Genomic DNA, 21,627 nt, shown 5'->3' with positions numbered 1-21,627 from the left:
GCACAGCAGTGTGTGTAGTTAGTGTGTATTTGAAATTTGGTTATTTTGTTTTTGTTGCAATTAAGTGCTATTTATATAGATACAAACATGTTTTGTTTATGAAATTAACGAGAATTCAAAATTCGGCTTTGATTCAAATTCCGAACACTTCTATGTAATCACTAAGAAATAGATAGGCAAACCGTCTCAACACTGACTGTCCCTTTTTTCAACGTCTGCTGGGTCCCTGGTAGTGGACCTACAGTAACGAGCTATACACCACTTGGTGAAGGACATACCGAGGAACGAAATGGTATATAGTAAACATACTTTTAATTTGAGACTGTTCAAAGTTTGAATCAGAACGGTATATCATTATTTTAAAGATAGAATTTCTTGAATCTTTATTGTCACTATACCGTTTCATGAAATTACCATGCGTCTCCATTGCTACTTCAATGCTTGATGGAGACGCATCTGATATTATTGTCACTAAATATATCTGATGCGTCTCCATCAAGCATTCAAGCAGCAACGGAGACGCATGGTAATTCCATGAAACGTCATAGTGACAATAAAGATTGAAGAAATTCTATCTCCAAAATAAAGATATATGCCCCCGTCAAAGTTTGATACTTTATGTGAAATTTCCTAAGGGACCAAGAAAATATTAAACGATATGGTGTTTGAGTCAAGAACCTTCCGTTTAAAGAACGAACTGGTATTTTTCCATGAAAAAAATACCTTCCATTTGGCGTCCAACCGAAATAACCATTTTCAGCTTGATCGAAGCAAAAAACTGGTCGAAAGACTTTTTGAAATTTGAAAATTCAGAAACAATAGTCTCTAGTTCAGGAAGTATCTCCCTAAAGGCCAAGCAAAAAATACGGTTTTAAAATTTTCGATAAAGACCAACTATAACAATTTTGAGCATGATCGGAGCAAAAAACAAATTTCGGACGAAACTTTTTTACATCGTATCACTTAATATCTATACATATAAAAATGGAGTTCTGTCTGTCCGATCCATATAGACTCGAAAATCACTAAACCGATCGGCATGAAAATTTTTATGCAGAGATTTTCGGGGCCCGGAAAGGTTCTTATGGTAGTTTGAGACCCCTCCCTGCTCTGGGCTCCCATACAAATGAAACACAAATTTCTGCATAACTCGGGAACTAATCAAGTAATTGTAACCAAATTTAGCACGTTGAGGTTTTCGGGAGCAAGAAATTTTTGACGTGGGACTACGTCTTTGTTTACTATACTGGGATGCATTCTGTAAAATTGGACATGGAACTGGCAAATGTTGCGTCAGATTTCAAACGGTAATAACAGCATAACCACATGATGGATAACAATAACCAATATGTTGTTGGATAGATAAAATGTATAACAATTTTGAAATATGCTAATTATCACTCTAATTTCATAGCTAAGTGCTAAAATTGATAAAAAGTCTGAATGACAAATTTACACGAACAATGAACCAATTACATTCGAGCATTCCTAGCACAGACGACGTGGATGGACACCATCCGTTCCCTGTGATATTCTCTGTATCAATACCAAAAACAAAATTGACAGTCTCCCCGTCCCAATAGGTCAATTTATTGCTGCTTCCATGAGCTTAGACTAATATGATGTCTCGAAGGTAAAAGTTTTCCGAAAAGTTTGAATCAATACCCATTCTTGAACAATTTTTAAACCTGCTTTCAAAACCTAATAAAAGCTGATGTCTTGAAAGAAAACATGCCGGTTAAAGCAACAGTACCAGTGCAGTAAAGAACCGCAGGTCTCTCGTCGTCTATGATTGCAGCGGTACTCTTCTATTCGTACATTTCAGCGGTATACTTCTATTCGTACTGCAGCGGTACTATATGTACGTACTGCAGCGGTATTATTCGTACTGAAACGGTACTATTCGTATTGCAGTGGTACACTTTTGTTCGAACGTTTCTATTCGTGTGCAATCGAGGAAAAACTGCAATGCTGCTGCTGATGGTGATTGAAAGTTTATCTATCTCATAAATATGATTACCATAAACTACTCAACTAGAATTGTAAATTTTTGCAACAGATATTTATTCAATTTTATCTTCGATATTCACTATAAAATCGTGACCGGATAGTATCGAAAGAATAAATTCCCAAATAACCACATTCATAGAAGAGTAAGAGCCTGCTAAAGCTTGTGATTTTTAGGTTTATTTACTAAGATTTATTCAGAATCCCTTTTTACGTTTCAAAATTGTTAGATGATATATTATTATTCTAAGCTTTATCATAATGAACGTATATTAGATGTCTTCGTAATATAGCGAATGTAGTTGTAGGTGAATGAAAAAAATGTCAAGCAAAAACCAAAAATGGAATTGTTGATTGCTACGATTTTTTGCTGGAACTTGTTAATAATTTTGTTTAACATATCTTCTTATGTTTGCCTATTAATGAACCACTGTAAGGGCTTCCATATTATTTTGAAAGTAAGATCCATATTAGAAATTTGATTTAATTGAAGTTAAATAAGACAAAACCATTAATTATGATAACGTAAGTATTATTGGATTTAGTTTTTGAGGATATAGAGTTAATTCTGACTTTGACGCATTACGAGAAATTCTTCGTGCTTCTTCAACAAGCACGATATGCTTGTGCCTTATCAAATACATGTTGTTTGCACACAAAAAATACTACAGGCATAATATCGCCAAATATAAACGATATTTTTTCGAGTGTTGTTAAATATATTTCAAAAATTGATTTTCAGTAGAGGCTGAAAATAAAAATACGTACAGTCGCTGAGCAAACACATTGCTTCCGTCTGCAGACTCTGTATATTTTGTAACAAAAAATCCCCTAATTACAGTGTTTAGTCCCACGTCACCATTTCATACAACCCTAGGGCTGTATACCTTGTAGTATTTAATAACGATGTGACACCCCTCCCTACCGTAGAAGCGGAGGGAGGGGTCCATGCAAATATCTATACAATTCGAGTGCTAATCAAGCAAATGGCACCAAATTAGGCATGTGGAGGTTTTTGGGAGCAAGAAATATTTCTATGGTGGTTTCGATACCCCTCCCTTCTCTGAAAGAAAGGGCCACCATGCGAATAAAACACTTTTTTTACATAACTCAAGAACTAATCAAAGAATCAAATTTGGAAAGGGAAGATTTTAGAGAACAAGAAACGATTTCTATGATGGTTTGACACCCCTCCCGACTTGAGAGGAAGGTGGTCACTAGACTGGGACACGGTTTTATGGGAAAAAAGCGATGTTGTTATTTTTTCGCTCGCATGCACTTTTCGTTTTCCTTATGGGTCCTATAACAACCGGGTAACTTTTCAGATCGATCGGTGTAACCATATTTTTGCGCCCGATTTTTGAAGTTTCCATACGATTTTATATGGGAAAATTCACTTTTTCAAAACTTCTCCCCTAAAGATGTCCAGTTGGCTCCTAAAAATATATCGATACATCATATTTGTAGGAAATTTTTTTGGGAAGAACTCTTCTGAAGACTGTAAAGTGCTACGATGCTTGTAGAAAAAGTTATGCACCCCAAACTGGTTGAATGTCTGACGAACGGCTCACTATTGAATTTTCCAGCAACACTGCTACAGCATGCTGCTATTGCAAACTTGCTTTAGAATGAGAAATAATTTCAAGTGTACACGGTTACACTGTTGCTGTAGGACCCATAAGGAACACGAAAAGTGCATGGGAGCTAAAATCTATTTTTTGTCCCACCATAGTGGTCACACACAAATAATACACATATTTAAACCATATTTTTTTCGGGAATACAATCGAAACTTACAGAACACCACCCAGTATGTATATTTCCGGAACCAAAATGATGCCTAGAGGACAGAAATTGACTCCACATTCCGTTTTGAATTCTAAGATTCTAGAAAGTAGCACGAAATGACCGAATACCTCCAAACACGGGAATCTCCGTAATCAAAATGATGCACAGATACAGATGCGGACAACATTTTGATTTCTAAGATGGCGAGTTCCGTTTTCTGGAATACAGCTGAGAATGACTGAATACCACCCAATATCTATAAAGGTCTGATGCCACATATCATTTTGAAACCCAATGAATGATGCTTAGAGACCAGAAATTGATTCCATCAATTTAAAATGGAATTTAAATTCTAAGATGACGACATCCGCTAGCTAGAAAACGACCCAAAATGGCAGAATACCACCCAATGTGGTAATGTCCGGCACCAGAATGATGTTCGAAATCCAAGAATTGATTTAACTGCCATTTTGAAATCCAAAATGACGACTCCCGGTTTCTGGAAAACAGCTAAAAATGACTGAATACCACCTATAATGTATGTTTCCTCAATTGGGATGATGCACAGGAACCAAAATTTAACTCATTGCCATTTTTATTCTCTTCATGGCCACCATATTATTTTCAGAGAGGTTTTTTCTTGGTGTTAGATAAAAATTATTGATTACACACTTTGATTTTATTGCGGAGAACTCAACAGCTGATAAATTCAGTGATATGTTCTAAAAGTTTTCGGCATAATTTTCAAGAACTTCGACAAACAAATGTCAATATTTGCTGAATTTCCATCGAAATATATTGCTGACATTGGTTAAAAACTACGCTGAGCTCGATCAGCTGTTATGAAATTCGAAAAAAAATCTGTTCCATACATTCCAATGGCACCCTGATGAACAGTAACTCAGGACCCCATTATTTAAAAACAATGAAAACTCAGAAGGAGGGTTTTAACTGGTTTGAATTGGTGTCTGGATCACTCACAAGTCCCAAAAAACTTTGTATTTTTGTGCTGTTTAGTTTTCTAGAAACGATAAAATAGTAGTAGAATAAATTGACATCTGCCTGGAATTCTTCTGCATCGTTTGAATTGCTTTACGAAAAATTATTATTTTTTTATTTTTTTTTAAGTATATTGATATGATTTTTTACTAGCTTAAAAATGTTGTCATTGTCAGGTGAATCGAAAAGATTTGGTTTGCAAAAGGTAATGGCAATTCCACAATAGTTGCGAACATCAAATTTTGCACTCGATTTGAAAAATAATCGGAAATTTCCATTTTCCGGAGACGATTTCAAAAGGAAAAGTTTGCAATTCCTTCCGGTCCAGACCAGTTTTGATGAGCCCAAGGTAAATAAACAAGTAAAAATCTATACTATAAAAGGTTGGCCAGTGAGCAGAAATTTTCAAATTAAATTAGCGTCCAAGATTTTTTCGATACGCAAATTAACGGCGCCCAATATTTGGTTTGCAGAGTCAATCACCGCGTATTGTATCTATTTTGTAATTAACTTGTAAAGCTCTGGTTGTCTTTTCAACTGAAAATTTACTAAATAAAATGACCGTATCTACAAACTCGTACTAGTTAACAAATCGTCGCAGATGCACCGATAGAAAAACAACCCTACTCAGCCTCAAGCCCCATCGACCAGTGACGTAAACCTCAATACTTTGCGCAATCACTCCCCAGGAGGAAGCCTCAGCACTAAGGAACTCCAAAGCTTCCAAAGCATGACGAGCGTGTGCATATTATTACCCCGTTCTATCTTCGAGCCGGTGGTGGACGCAATAACGAGCCAAAACAACCATGGGAACTTATTACGACAACTCGATAATAGAGACGGCACTGTTTGTAGAGCACCGTATTACGAGTTGTATCACACGGTTCTCTGGCTTGGGCACCATTGAACCAATTTCTAGCAATTGTGTCAGTGCAATTAGACTGCAAACGAAGAACCGATTCTTCTATTAGCTTACGTGATTAGTTCGATTGCGTTGTGGAATTATTAAAGTATATATGGGCTGTATAATTTCATCAAATCGAAAACGTACCGAGTGAAGTCAACCCTGACTGGTTGATGATGGCCCGACAAAAGTCCCCCACAGCCATCGAGAAATTAGCGAACATTCCACGCCGAAATGCAAAGGAATCTTCAAACCAACAGTGCATAATACGCCAGCAAACAAGCAAGCAAGCATAACATAAAAGGCATTTCATCACAATTAGCAACTACACGCGAGCAGATGCCCCGAATACCAAGGGGAAATTACGGTGGAAATGAAAGCGAAAGTGAACGGATCTCGAGTGATGCGAAGCAAACCCCGAAACCGTCCGTCCGTTCATTCCGATGATTCGGCGTACCGACAACAAAAAAGACGATTCATCATAACCATCACCACCACCAGCGGCAGCGGCAGCAGTACTCAGCAGCATCGTTAAATTATTTTAGCACCTTTGACTGCGAAACTAAATACCCATTTTTGGACAAACGAACGGACCGAGGTACAGACAGATAATAATGAATGCTCGTGAGGAGTACCTACACAGTTTTTTTTTTTTGGAAAAATCTCAAGTGCGATGATACAATTGACGATGGTACTTGAAGCCGAAAGCTTATTTCTACGAGCAGATGAGTATGTGTGGAAGGCTGCTTCATGTACATGCTTGAAGTGAGAGGTGCAATTTTTTTTTTAAATCCAGAAGAATTTGGGTTTCGTAACAAGCGGAGCGAATGTTTTATAGCTAACGAATCTTGGTCTTTTTCTCAAGATTTTTTCTTGATCTTCTACCAACATTACTAATAAATATGCACGGCAAAGTCTTTAATTTTAAATGACTCTCTGAATAGTTATGTAAAAGGCCACCACTAAGTGATAAGAAAACTCAATAAAACTAGTGGTTCGTTTTTGACGTGTTTGTACTTGATTTGTGAAAAAAATCCCGCATCAATTTTTGATGTCTACTGAAGATTGATTATTTGGGATGAAGTTTATTCCAGTATCTACTTTCAAGTTCATTCACACTTGTTTTAATGAAAGTTAATAATTTTTTACAGGTACCGTCCAAACTGCAAAGGCGGCAATTGACGCAACACCACCAGGCACACATCCTAAGCGACATTCAACAGCACCAGCATCGGTTTAACCTGCATCAGCATCCGAGGTCCCAGAACGTCGTCATACAACCATCCATCCAACTGCCACTACCACAACAGCAGCAGCTGAATCAGCGGCCATTGGCCAGCAGCAACAACGTTCCCTTCCAGGCAAATCCACCCCCGTTCAACGGCAAACAGTTGCCCTTGCCGCTGTCACCCAACAATTTCAGACCATCACAATCAGGCAGACAACAACACAACGGCTTCGGAGCACAAGTAAACCGAATCTACTTCCAACATCACACTCAGACCTCATTCATACCAAATTTTTTACGACTCTTGCAGCAAGAAACACGTCACCCGCCACTCCCATCACCACAACAGCTACGATCCGCTCCGAACACGCTACAACCACCTCAACAGCAATTCTTCAACAACGGACCCCCACTCAGTAATCAACCCTTCGGCAACAATGTTTTCCCAGCAGATGGTCAATTCAATGCACCACGGCTACCCGAAACACGACCCCTAAACCCTACCGGGCAAAATCCTTTCCTACAGCCACCAGTTTTCCCTGGTCCACAACAACAACAACAACAGTCACAGCAACCTGTCGCTCAAATACGCTTTCCTTCGAATGTACAACCACCCCAAACCCAATCACTCTTCCAAAACACTCCACAACAATTCCCACCGATCCAAGGAACATCTCCCTTCAGCCAGAACATCCAACAACAGCCGTTCGATAGCAATCACCTACGCTCCGAAGTCGTTCCATTAGCTCAACAGCCACTACAGACTTCCAACTTCAATCCATTCGGAAACCAGCAGCAGCAACAGTTCAACAACTTCCCTCCGGTTCATCACGTGCCAGTCTTCACGTCACCTCAAGCACTGAACTCACAACCCGGAGTATTCCCTCAAATCCCACAAGCAGCAGCTCAGCTAAAACAGCAACCGCAAACTTTCCCAGTGCAGAACCCACAACAGCAGCAACTATCATTCCAACAACAACAGGAATTAGAGAAGCGTCTTCAGGAAGAAAGCGACCGAATTCGTGAGCTGCAAGAAAGGCAGAAAGTTATCCAAAAACACGAACAATTCCTCCAGAAGCAGTACCAAAAACAGCAAGCGAAGGTTCAACAGCTTCACCAAGACTTCCTCAAGAAACAGCAAAAAATCGTCCAACAGCAGCAAGACTACGAAACCATCCGTAAAACTCCGGTCGCCGGCAGTCAGTTACACGAGGTTCCTGCCTCCGTTTTCGAAAAAGTAATGAAAGCTAGCCAGAATGTCAGTCCTACCACAGCCAGCTCGATTCTGTCACCAACCACAACGGAACGAAGCCTGTCGGTAATTCCCCTGAAAACGAACAGCAAGAAAGACTACAGCACGATTTCCAAAACCGACCTCGATGCCCTGCTGCAATCGAACCGACAGAACCTGTTCCAAAGCTTGAAAGTGGAACCAGCGAAACCCACCAAACCGAAACCAACGAAAGGTAAGTCCACTAAGGCTCTCGGTCGCGACGAGCTTCTCAAGCAACTAAAGGCAGCTCTTGCCGAGCAAGGCCATGAGGATCTTGGTGGCAAGAACTTCACCACTACCGATATCGTATTACCGAACGGCGAAAAGGTTCAAGTTATTCGTACCTCCGATCCGGACATCATCAAGCGTGCCAACGTCAACTCGGAGGCCGTTCTGACGCAACAAGCTGATTCGCCCACAACCGCCAAGTCCTTGTCTTTCGATGACATAGCAAAGAGCGGAATTCTTCCACCAGGTGCCAACTTCGAGCTGATTAAACAAAACGATGACGGTCGCATCGAAGAGGCGGCCAAAATTCCTCCACAAAAGAAAGTGACTTTCGTCTACCTAGAGGAACAAGACGACGGTTCGTACAAGGTGCAAGGTGTCAAGGGTAGCAGTGATAAGGAAACCAAAACTTCTGGAGCCGACGTGGACAGTATTTTAAAGCGTATTAAAAGTGGTGAAATTCAGCTGCCACCGCCATCGAATAAGGCCCTTAAGGTTCCAATCATCGTCGAAGGACCGGGAGCAACCACTACGCCACGAATAGTCCCCGTCCAGAAGGCTAACTCCGTGACGATAATTCCACGCAGTACACCTTTGGAAAATCATCAATCCACCAACTTCGTCGCAGATCACACCATTCCACGTACAGCATCATCTCCTGCCTCGGTAAGCTACGTTTCAACGGCGGCTCCAGCTAGTCCCAGTTCTGTGACCGCTTATTCGCCAAGCACCTACTCCGGCAGTACAGTTCACCAGTCCGCGCCTACACTTTCCACTCAATCGACGATCCCGAACTACTACCAGAATGACAACGCCATTGTCCACAACGGTGCAAGCGCAACGTATGCTACCAGCACTTCGGTGTCCTCTACCGTAGCTCCCCTTTCCGTCGCCACAACCCCGCAGTACGGTTCCACTCGATCCGAAAACTACATTTCAGCATCAACATCAGCGCAGCAAACGGCCAGTTCTAACGTGTACCAGCAACAATCAACCGGTAAGTTTGATGTGGTGAACCCGACCGCTTATACCGCGGAATCAACCGTGACCACGCAGAATGTCTACCAGCAACAACAACAACAACAACAGCAGCAGCAACCGCAACAACAACAACAAATAGTACAATCACTGCCGCTGATTCAACAACCACCGCAACAACAGCAGCAGCAGTCGCAACCACCATCACCAACCCAAGCGAGCGCCTCTTCAACGAACGAACTGCCAGTGATTCTTAGGAAAAACGGACTATTTGCGATGGCCAAATATCTCCGACAGTCTGGCTTGGATACGATACTTAACGAAACCGGCCCGTACACGATCTTCGTGCCAACGGACAAAGCTTTCCGCAGTCTCCTAGTGCAGCTGGGAGGACCGGAGAAAGCCGAAGAGAAGTTCAAGAACAATCCGCGACTGCTCAGTGGGGTGAGTGTCGGTAAAGTGGGCTTAATTCAAGTTCAGTTAGAATTACATTTTTCTCTCCTATAACAGCTTCTGCTACATCATGTTATACCCGGATCATTTGATATCGGATCACTACAGGACGAAATGACCGGTGTTTCGCTGGCTGGAACACAACTGCGAGTTAATCAGTACAACATGCACGATTCGGAGTGGAATGATGTCAAGGTAACTATCAAAACGAGGCTCGTTGGTAATGTGAAACTACAGCATTCTTATTTCTTAGGTAACAACGATCAACGGTGCCATGGTCGTTCCGGATAAGCAAGACATCACGATCCCTCAAGGTATTGCCCATGCCGTAGATCGAGTAATGTTCCCCCTACCAGTCGGAGATATCCTCCAGACCTTGCAGTCCGACCGGGAGCGACGGTTTACCCATTTCTTGCGGGCATTGTATGCATCGGGTATGTCCGATACTCTACAGAACAAAGGTATGATGAAACGCTTAACGGATGCACGATAATACGACCTAATGATCAACCGTTCTTTGCAGGTATCAAAACATACACAGTATTCGCCCCAACCGATGCAGCTTTTGCCAACTACTCGACGGATGAACTGAACAAACTAGTCACGGACAAGGAAATGGCGGATGAGCTGGTCAAGAAGCACGTCATACCGGGTACATTATTCACCGCTGGAATGCGATTCTACCAGGTTAAGGATGCAATGGCCGAAGGCAAAACGGTCACACTACAGAAAAGTGCGGGTACGTTTAGCTACCACTTCCATGCAACTCCAGCTTAATTACCTTTTCTTTTCCTCCATTCTGAAACAGGTAAAATAAAAATCAACGACGGTTACCTGCAGACGTCCAACATTCCCACGACGAATGGTGTGATACATGCCGTGGATTCTCTGCTGTAGAGTTAAGCCCAGCCCAGCCGTTGCCAGCAGCACTGTTATTCAAACCCCCCTCTTTTGCAATTAGCCACCTCTTCGAACTACCATCGGGGCAGCTGCTGCCATACAGCGACAAGGACGAAAGAGGTGGCCCTCGAAAAAAAAAAACAAAAACCTTCCAAGCCACCTAATTTTCCGACTTCTTGCGCGAAAATTATCAGTGAACAAACACACGACGAAAAGCCCCGCACGGCTCTCTCCGTTTGGTTGTTTCTTCTTCTGTTTTCTGTTTCGAGTAGAACCATTTCCAAGCTAACGAATCAAACTCGGATCGGTTAGGAATTTTTGCTACCAGCAGGATCTGGCTGAAAGTTGCGAATTGTGTCTCCGATTTTCGGCCAGGTACCTCCGTACGGATGATAACTAAGTGTAAGTTTTAGGTCGAAGAGAAAACAGCAACAAAAACATTACACTTGTTGAATAATGCTAGAGATCATTGAAAACCATATGATGTTAATTGTAGAAATGTTAATTTATTATTAAGTGTAGTTATTAGCCAGTAAGCGACTGTTGGGTGCTCCTCAGATGAGTGAACGTGGGCGATTAGCTTTTTCTGCGATTTTTTCTGGTTCTGAAGCAGGTTGTCACCTTATCAATAACCCATATCAAAAACTTTTACCAGTAAGCTTCTAGGACTTTTTAAACATAGAATGTGTAAGAACCGAAGTTTGTGCCCTTATATGTGGAGCATCCACAAATCAACTCCTTGTACATACTGTTTTCTAAAAACCTAGTTGTAACAAAAATAAAATACAAACGATAAACCTAAACAGCGAGTAGTCAGATGCGTTTGTTATCATTGAACCTAAATGCATTATTATCTTCTTTCGATGTTTGGAGTTTTTTTTTTCTAGGTTGAATTTTTGCACAATTGCTAAGACAAAAATATTATAGTAAATATTTACACTTAGTTCAATTCATCTTAGTGATAGTTTTTTAGATTTTTGCTTGCAATTGCTTTCACCGTGAAAGATTTCGTTCAAATCTTTTCCGGATTAATATTTTTTCGAAATGCAGAGAATAGTTAATAGCGCAAACTCGTAAATTCCGAACGAGTCAACTAAGAATTTGGACTAAAGTCGACGGAAAACTCCCAAGAAGGAAAACGACAGGTAATCGTAATCACTATCGCCTTACAAAAACATCCTAGCTGACGCACCGACTCAAAATATTACTGGAGGCTTGGGGCCATCCACATTCCACGTGGACAACTGTGGCCCATACATTTTTTTTAGCATTTATAGGGGCAGTTGTCCACGGAGGAGGAGGGGAGGGGGTTCAAAATCGTTAGAAATCTGTCCAGGTGAAGTCCTTAGGAGAAAATACACATTACTCTTGCTATAGAAAAATTTGAATTATGACCACGGTGTTCTTCATTCACCTTCCTCTGATAAAAAAAAATAAACCCCATCCTGATACATCAGTTGATCAGTTTTGTTGGCAAACCGTGTTCAACTCTAATTTGCCATAACTCGTTGCGCTCAAGTGAATCGTACGTCAATTCGAAGTTTATTAATAAAGGGGGAAGCAAGCTTTTGATTTTTTTCGGCTCACACTCTTGCTGATAGCGTTAACCGCTATGTAGTTGCCTTTCGTATCATGCCTAAAGAAGCAATCAAGATACTAGAAGGAACAAACGTTCAAAGTAATTTCGCAGAGTGATTATGATAATATTTCATTCTATGCAGGTTTCGTCTGCTAGTTTTTTGCTATTTTGTGCTCTTGGTGTGTACAAAAAATGATGCTTTTTCAATATTCTTTGGCAATAACTCGATTTGTATGGAAGCTATCTATTTTGTGTCTTCTACAAAGTTGTGTGTTTTAATGATATACAAATATATGTTGAACATAATAACCTTCTAAATGTTACAGTTTTTTGTATATTCGAAAAAAAAATCTAATTTTAAAGGCAAGTCTAATAAGAAATGTTATATATCCAAAACTGGCTGGTGAACGGCTGGGCAGAGCGTACCTGCAGTACAACCCGTACTAGTTGGCATAAAATAGACCCCATTGTGGTCCATAGCATCCTCCCAGCAACTCCTATCCCTACCTCCCCGTGGTACCGGTATACGAGTAACCAAGCGAAGATCGTGGTAACCAACCCGTGGTGGGAACTTGGTCGTATGCTGACAGGGAAGGGGGAGGTGGACTGACCTCCTCGGAGAAAAGCTCAACCTTTCAGAGCGTCTGTTTCCAAGGTTAGGGGCGGCTCATAACAGCGTCTGACCCGGAGCGGGCGGCTGAATAAAAAAACGTGTTGTCTCGAACGCTACACCCAAGATGGCAGCCCCATCACGAGACTCGGTAGCGTAGTCCTAGTAAGGCAACCTACCTAAACAATTACACTACGAACATTCAAGAAAATATAACTCGGAACATTCGGTATGGACCTAGGCAACGAAAAACGGACCACGAGTGGAAACTCGATACCTGGAACTGCAAGTCGTTAAATTTTGTGGGCGGAGACAGGGTGCTGCTCGAGCAGCTAGAACCCCGCAAATTCGGCATCGTGGCTCTGCAGGAGATCTGCGACAAAGGTGAGAAAGTGTGGAAAGTCCGTGGAGGCAAGGCCCAGTTCTACCAGTGCGGTGGAGCAACCAACGAGCTGGGAACGGGTTTTTGTGTAATAGGCAGAATGCAGGATCGCGTGATCAATTGGAAGGCGATCAACGAGAGGATGTGTCTGTTGAGGATTAAAGGTCGTTTCTTCAACTACAGCATCATCAACGTGCACTGCCCGCACGAAGGTAGACCTGACGACGAGAAGGAATCGTTCTACGCGCAGTTGAAGGCAACATACGATGGCTGCTCGTCACGGGCAGCCATGTCCAAACCACGCTCTACACTGAGTGGCATATCTGAAACACGGCACGGCGTGTATTGCAACTGCAACTGAGTGTAAGTGTTGAATCGACAACACGCAGAGCGAAACCACCGGTGGCAGTGGCTGTTTTTCATTTTCGCCACGGGTGTTTCAAACTTCGACAAACACCGGAATCGAGGTATTTGGGTTTGTAATAACACCGGCCGCAGCCGAGAGTTTCGACTTCGAGAAAGCATCTCGACAACACGCTCGCCTGCTTGTCCTAGATCGGGTTGATTTTATTAGTGATGGAAAATATCGAGCAAAATCCGTTTGCGAGTTTTGATGTTTTCAATCAAACCTATCTCGCTTTGGCAAGGAAGTGCGAGGTCGCAAAAGCACTTGTTTACTTGTTAATTTAATGGTCATTTAGGATGAATCCTATATGGTATTTTGCAAGTGCAAGAAATAATTCGTATGCTTTGTGCCGTCAGCGCCGTCAGCGATAAATCAACAACTATTGTTAGCGCCAAAATTAAACGATATTATCGATAAGAAGCGATCATCCAAATTAACGATAAATATTGATAACTTTTCCATCTGTAGATTTGGCCGTGGAATTTTAACATATTAGACTTGTTATTGAAAACGCTGACTGGATTATTTGGCATTAATCCTAGAAAAGAATACTTTTTGTTTTGTATGGCGTCTGATGTTAGAGAAATGCGGTTGAATTAGTTTACTATAGCGTTTGTCGGCATTTGCCGTAAGCCCCAAAGAGAGTAATATTTAATATTGATAATTTATGGAACATAAAAATATGCAAGAGTAGAAATTTTTCTGAATATATTTTTTAATATTTTTTTTCACTTGGTTAATTTTTCGAATGGACAAAATTTTTGTTCAAAATATTTTCGAAGAAACCATACCGATCGAATAAACCGTTCCACAGTGTTTTATTTTGCCGTTTTCGTGCGTTTAAATAAATAGAGATTCAAATGTTGATTATAGCCATAATGTATGTTCGGAGATATTTCAAGATATTAAAAAAATACATCTTTCGATGTAGGAAGATGAGTGATCAATCCACCCAAAGAGTGAGATAGAAAATATACTTTTTCATCAGATTGAGATAGACGCTTGGTGTCTTCGGCAGAATTTTAGGTGATCTTAGAATAAGAATCTTGGCCGAAGACATCATGTTTCTATCTCTTACATATTACGAGCAACATAAAGTTTTCTATTAAGAGGTACTGATAATCACAATTTTCATTATAACTTTTTTCTCTGATTTTTTCGAATTTTCAAACCTTCTACAAAGTTATCAGTCATCCAAAAATGCATGTTTATGCAGAACATTGTTATTTTATGTCTTCCAAAATAAGAAAGTTTTTTGACATATTTCGATATTTTTGGGGATATTTTCACCTCAATCATCTCCAAATTACGCAATTTTACGCAAGTGGCAAATCCGTACGATAAAATAACTATCTTAAGACTTACAATAATAGGTACAAACTTTTGTATGTAAGAGTATGTAAGCAGCCTTTCCGCCTGTTTTTCAAAGCTATTTGATGCCGCTTTTTATATACAAAAATTTTAAAATGAAGAGTTTTGAGTTTCGAAGGTGGCACTAAATGATCTTCAGTTTAACTTGCATGCATGCTTTGGACAGGGTAAAAAAATGGTGAATATGTTAGAAATAAATTTAAATTTTTAAATTTAAATATTTTTTTCAGTAATGTAAGCGTGGATGAAAATAGTAGCTTTTTTCAAATTCTATTTATTCTTCTTACCCGATTTAAAAAGGGACGAGCAGAGAAAAAGTTTTAATGTCCACTCTTGGCCACTCACGTGCTTCTGTGATAACAGGATCTGACGAAATGAGCAACCAATGCAGCGGGAAATCTTACTAGTATGATATTCTCTATATCTGAAGATTAATATAAGAAAAAACTCATATTTTGGTTAATCTATTTTTAACACTAACGTGACCAAAGTGTGCATGCATAATTAGCTCAAGATCGTTTAGTGCCACCTTCGAAACTCAAAACTGTTTTATTTTTTAATTTTTTTATATAAAAATCGGCATCAAATAGCTTTGAAAATCAGGCGGAAAGGCTGCTTACATACTCTTACATACAAAAGTTTGTACCTATTATCGTAAGTCTTAAGATAGTTATATCATCGTATGAATTTGCCACTTGCGTAGAATTGCGTAATTAGGAGATGGTTGAGGTGAAAATATCTCCAAAAATATCGAAATATGTCAAAAAACTTTCTTATTTTGGAAGATATAAAATAATAATGTTCTGCATAAACATGCATTTTTGGATGACTGATAACTTTGTAGAAGGTTTGAAAATTCGAAAAAATCAGAGAAAAAAGTTATAATGAAAATTGTGATTATCAGTACCTCTTAATAGAAAACTTTATGTTGCTCGTAATATGTAAGAGATAGAAACATAATGTCTTCGGCCAAGTTTCTTATTTTAAGATCACCTAAAATTCTGCCGAAGACACCAAGCGTCTATCTCAATCTGATGAAAAAGTATATTTTCTATCTCACTCTTTGGGTGGATTGATCACTCATCTTCCTACATCGAAAGATGTATTTTTTTAATATCTTGAAATATCTCCGAACATACATTATGGCTATAATCAACATTTGAATCTCTATTTATTTAAACGCACGAAAACGGCAAAATAAAACACTGTGGAACGGTTTATTCGATCGGTATGGTTTCTTCGAAAATATTTTGAACAATAATTTTGTCCATTCGAAAAATTAACCAAGTGAAAAAAAATATTAAAAAATGTATTCAGGAAAATTTCTACTCTTGCATATTTTTATGTTCCATAAATTATCAATATTAAATATTACTCTCTTTGGGGCTTACGGCAAATGCCGACAAACGCTATAGTAAACTAATTCAACCGCATTTCTCTAACATCAGACGCCATACAAAACAAAAAGTATTCTTTTCTAGGATTAATGCCAAATAATCCAGTCAGCGTTTTCAATAACAAGTCTAATATGTTAAAATTCCACGGCCAAATCTACAGATGGAAAAGTTATCAATATTCATCGTTAATTTGGATGATCGCTTCTTATCGATAATATCGTTCAATTTCGGCGCTAACAATAGTTGTTGATTTATCGCTGACGGCGCTGACGGCATAAAGTATACGAATTATTTCTTGCACTTGCAAAATACCATATAGGATTCATCCTAAATGACCATTAAATTAACAAGTAAACAAGTGCTTTTGCGACCACGCACTTCCTTGACAAAGCGAGATAGGTTTGATTGAAAACATCAAAACTCGCAAACGGATTTTTCTCGATATTTTCCATCACTAATCAGATCAACCCGCGCTAGGACAAGCAGGCGAGCGTGTTGTCGAGATGCTTTCTCGAAGTCGAAACTCTCGGCTGCGGCCGGTGTTATTACGAACCCAAATCCCTCGATTCCGATGTTTGCCGAAGTTTGAAACACCCGTGGCGAAAATGAAAAACATCCACTGCCACCGGTGGTTCGGCCATCGCTCTGCGTGTTGTCGATTCAACACTAACATTCAGTGGCAGTTGCAATACACGCCGTGCCGTGTTTCGATGCAAAGTTGGCAACCGGGCAGCACAGTTCGGTGTTTCGACCATGGCTGGTCACGGGACATCAAAATCGTCATCGGGGATATGAACGCCCAGGTTGGTAGGGAAGCGATGTATAGACCGGTGTTAGGGCCTCACAGCCTACACACCTAAACGAACGACAACGGCCAACGATGCATCAACTTCGCAGCTTCCCGAGGCCTAGTGATTAGAAGCACCTTCTTTCCACGCAAAGATATCCACAAAGCCACCTGGAGATCACCTGACCACCGTACAACAAATTAAATTGATCACGTTCTCATTGATGGCCGATTTTTCTCAAACACTACAAACATACGCTCCCTCCGGGGTGCGGATATCGACTCAGACCACCACCTAGTAGCAGTACATGTGCGCTCAAAACTATCCACGGTATTTCACACACGTCAGAACCGTCCTCCCCGGCCAAACATCCGGCAGTTGACCAACCCGCAGGCTGCAGAGAACTACGCGCGCTTACTTGAGGAGGCACTACCTTCCACGGAAGAGCTATGTGCTTCGACTCTCGACGATGGATGGGGGAAGCTACGCTCGGCCATTGGAGAGGCCGCATCCGCGGCACTAGGTGTGGTATCGTCGAGCCGACAAAATGACTGGTTTGACGGGGAATGCCAGCAAGCGATGGAGAGGAAGAAAAGAACTTGGAAAAATTATCTAAGCATCGCCACAAGAGAGAACGCGGCCAAATACCGACGAGCACGAAATGAGTTGACCACGGTTCTGCGGAGGAAGAAGCGCCTGCAGAAGGACAGAGATCGTGAAGAGCTGGAGCAACTGTTTCGGGCTAACGATACACGCAAGTTTTTTGAAAAAGTGAACCAATCCCGTAAAGGCTACACACCGACTCCATATATGTGTAGGGACGTGGAGAGAAACCTGGTCACAAGCAAGCGCGAGGTGGTTGATAGGTGGCAGCAGTTCTTCGTCGATGAGCAGAGCACCTCAATAGCGGAGCAACGGAAGGAGGCGGAAGGGAAGTTATCCTTGGAGTGCCTACATACGACAGTAGTGTCCCAGTTCCTGATATCCTGGAGATCGAACGGGAAATTGGGTTACATAAGAACAACAGAGCCGCCGGCAAGGACAGGCTCCCAGCAGAGCTCTATAAACACGGAAAAGAGGCTCTAGCAACGGCACTCCACTGGGTAATCTCTAGGATTTGGGAGGAAGAGAGACTACCGGAGGAATGGATGGAAGGAGTTGTATACCCCATCTATAAAAAAGCCGATCGGCTACAATGCAGCAACTACCGCGGCATTACGCTGATCAACGCTGCCTACAAAATCCTCTCCCAGTTCCTACTCCGCCGTCTATCTCCTTTAGCGAAAGAATTCGTAGGGCAGTATCAAGCGGGCTTCACACAAGCACGCGCTACTACGGATCAAATTTTCACTCTCCGACAGATCCTTCAGAAATGCCGGGAGTACAACGTGCCCACACATCATGTTTTCGTGGACTTCAAGGCAGCGTATGATACAGTCGATCGAGACCAGCTATGGCAAATAATGCACGACTACGGTTTTCCGGATAAACTTACACGACTTATCAAAGCTACCTCAGACCGAGTGATGTGTTACGTGTGCGTGTCGGGGACACTCTCGAACCCCCTCGAAGCGCGCAGAGGGTTGAGACAAGGAGATAGATTTTTTCTTCATATATGATGGAGATGGATTATCCTGCACACTGTTCAACATTGCCCTTGAGGGTGTAATCCGACGGGCGGGCATCGAAGCGACAGGCACGATTTTCAGCAAAAGTAGTCAACTCATAAGCTTCGCAGACGACCTGGGCATTATTACAAGAAACTCAGCGACGGCGGAGGCAATCTACGCCAGACTAAAAGTGGAAGCTAGAAGAGTTGGACTAGAAATAAATGCGTCGAAAACCAAGTATATGATAGGAAGAGGCTCGAAAGAAACTAACATTCGCCTCTCAGGGACGGTGGTCATGGACGGCGACGAACTCGAGGTGGTAGAGGAGTTCGTATACTTGGGATTTCTGGTAACCGCCGACAATAACACAAGTAAGGAGGTCCAACGACGTATTCAAGCTGGAAATCGAGCCTACTTTGCCCTTCGCAGGACGCTTCGATCCAGGAGCATACGCCGCCGCACTAAACTGACGATGTACAGAACCCTAATTAGACCCGTAGTTCTCTATGGACTCGAAACCGTGACGCTGCTCACAGAGGACATACGCGCACTGGCCGTATTTGAACGGAAAGTGTTGCGGACAATATTTGGTGGAGAACAAACCGAAAGCGGAGAGTGGCGCAGGCGTATGAACCACGAGCTACAGACATAACTTGGAGAGATTCCCATTGCACACCTGACGAAGGTCGAGAGGCTGCGATGGGCCGGGCATGTCGTGAGGATGCCGGATGACAGCGCGGTAAAATCGGTTCTGTTCAAGGACCCCACCGGCACCAGGAATAGAGAGGCCCAACGTGCTAGATGGCTTGACCAGGTTGAAGCGGATCTGCGAGTATCGAGACGTCTAGGAAATTGGCGACGAGTAGCCCAGGACCGAATAGAATGGAGGAAAATTCTTGATACGGCACGAGCCACCCCGGCTCTAGGCTGCTGAAGTCAGTGTACCCAAAACAAGAAGTGTTAGAAGAAAAGTGTCTTCGACCAAGTTTGTTGTAAGAACTTCATCTATAACTTTGCTGAAGACACCATTTTTCTAAAGTGTAAGTCTAAAAAGTTAGATTTTGCAGCGCCATTAGCGGTTGAGTTTTGAACTAAAACTTTTTGTCATGATTTGAGCCTTTCTATATACTAAATATCTTCGGAAGATAGTATGTCAATAAAACCATTATTTGGAGAGCAAATGAATTAAGTCCACGTTTTTGAGCTCTCATACCACTGTGCATTGGGAGCGTATCCTTGCGGAGGCGGAAGGTTGCTTCTCCAGGCACGATGCGAGGAGCTTTTACAAGAAGGTCAATGGAATCAGGAGTCTAAACGTGTCAGCCCCTGTCATGTGCAACGACAGGGAGGGGAACCTGATAACCGATAAAACAGAGGTGGCCAGGCGTTGGAAGGAACACTTCAGTGTGCTGTTGAACGGTGAGGGAAACAGTGGAGTCGAAAGGAGCAGGATGACTATTGAGAATGATGGTCAAGCTGTAGATCCACCATCCAAGAACGAGGTGAAGAAAGCAGTGAAAGAGCTGAGAAACTGCAAGGCAGCCGGGAAGGACGGCATTCCCGCCGAACTCTTCAAAGTCGGGAGCGAACAGCTGTATCGTGCCGTCCATCGGATCATGCTGAGAGTGTGGTCTGATGGAGAATTGCCCTCGGACTGGTTGGAGGGTCTCATATGCCCGATCTACAAAAAAGGCCATCGCTTGGACTGTAGCAATTATCGGGGCATAACTCTTCTCAATGCCGTGTACAAAATTCTCTCCCGCATCCTGTTCCACAGACTGAGGCCGTTGCAGGAGACCTTTGTTGGCGAGTACCAATGCGGTTTTCGAGGGGGACGCTCCACGACGGACCAAATGTTTACCTTGCGACAAATCCTCGATAAATTTCGAGAATACAACTTGCAGACGCACCATCTGTTCATAGACTTCAGGGCAGCGTACGATTCAGTTAAGATAAATGAGTTATGGCAGATTATGCTCGAACATGGCTTCCCAACAAACCTGATTAGGCTGATACGTGCCATTCGTGATAGGTTCTACATCAAGCGTCAGGATAGCCGGTGAGATATCGGACTCTTTCGTGACGTTGGATGGTTTGGAGCAAGGTGACGGGCTGTCGAACTTATTGTTCAACATCGCATTGGAAGGTGCTATACGGAGTGCTGGTGTCCAGAGAAGCTGCACAATCATTACGCTTCTAGGTTTGGCGCATGATATCGACATTATTGGCATTAATCGCAGAGCAGTGGACGAGACCTTCGGACCTCTCAGGAGGGAAGCTGCGAGATTAGAGCTTGTCATAAACTCTGCCAAAACGGAATACATGGTGGCTGGCAGAGTGCGTGATAGACCGTCGGAGGTTGATGCTGCGGTGGTGCTAGATGGGGAAACATTAGAAGTAGTCGACGAATTTATTTACCAGGGAACATTAGTGACATGTGACAACGAGGTTAGCCGTGGGATAAAGAGGCGGATAGCAGCCGCAAATAGGGCCTTTTACGGATTACGTGACCAGCTAGGGTCCCGCAGTCTGCAAATCCGTACTAAACGACCGTACTTATAGAGTGCACTATAAAACACTGATTCTTCCGGTGGCTCTCTACGGCCATGAATCATGGACGCTGAAAGAGACTGATCGACGAGCTCTTGGTGTTTTTGAGCATAGGATTTTGCGTTCAATTCTTGGCGGCAAACTTGAAAATGGTGTTTGGCGCAGACGCATGACCC

General features: G+C 42.1%; 1 protein-coding gene across 1 annotated transcript in view; it reads left to right on the top strand.

The window, feature by feature from the left end:
* The window catches only part of LOC129733270 (kinesin-related protein 6), a 133,125-nt gene extending 121,564 nt beyond the window's left edge, over positions 1 to 11,561 (top strand). The window contains exons 2-7 of the mRNA XM_055695013.1: positions 6,850 to 7,167; positions 7,237 to 9,849; positions 9,916 to 10,053; positions 10,112 to 10,319; positions 10,382 to 10,597; positions 10,667 to 11,561. Coding sequence (XP_055550988.1) covers positions 6,850 to 7,167; positions 7,237 to 9,849; positions 9,916 to 10,053; positions 10,112 to 10,319; positions 10,382 to 10,597; positions 10,667 to 10,755 — 3,582 coding nt within the window. The 3' untranslated portion in view covers positions 10,756 to 11,561. The remainder of the gene's footprint in view (positions 1 to 6,849; positions 7,168 to 7,236; positions 9,850 to 9,915; positions 10,054 to 10,111; positions 10,320 to 10,381; positions 10,598 to 10,666) is intronic.
* Positions 11,562 to 21,627: the final 10,066 nt, after the last annotated feature.

The sequence above is a fragment of the Wyeomyia smithii genome, chromosome 3 (assembly GCF_029784165.1).
Source record: "Wyeomyia smithii strain HCP4-BCI-WySm-NY-G18 chromosome 3, ASM2978416v1, whole genome shotgun sequence".
Lineage (NCBI taxonomy): Eukaryota > Metazoa > Arthropoda > Insecta > Diptera > Culicidae > Wyeomyia > Wyeomyia smithii.
This window is presented reverse-complemented; position numbering and strand designations above follow the sequence as displayed.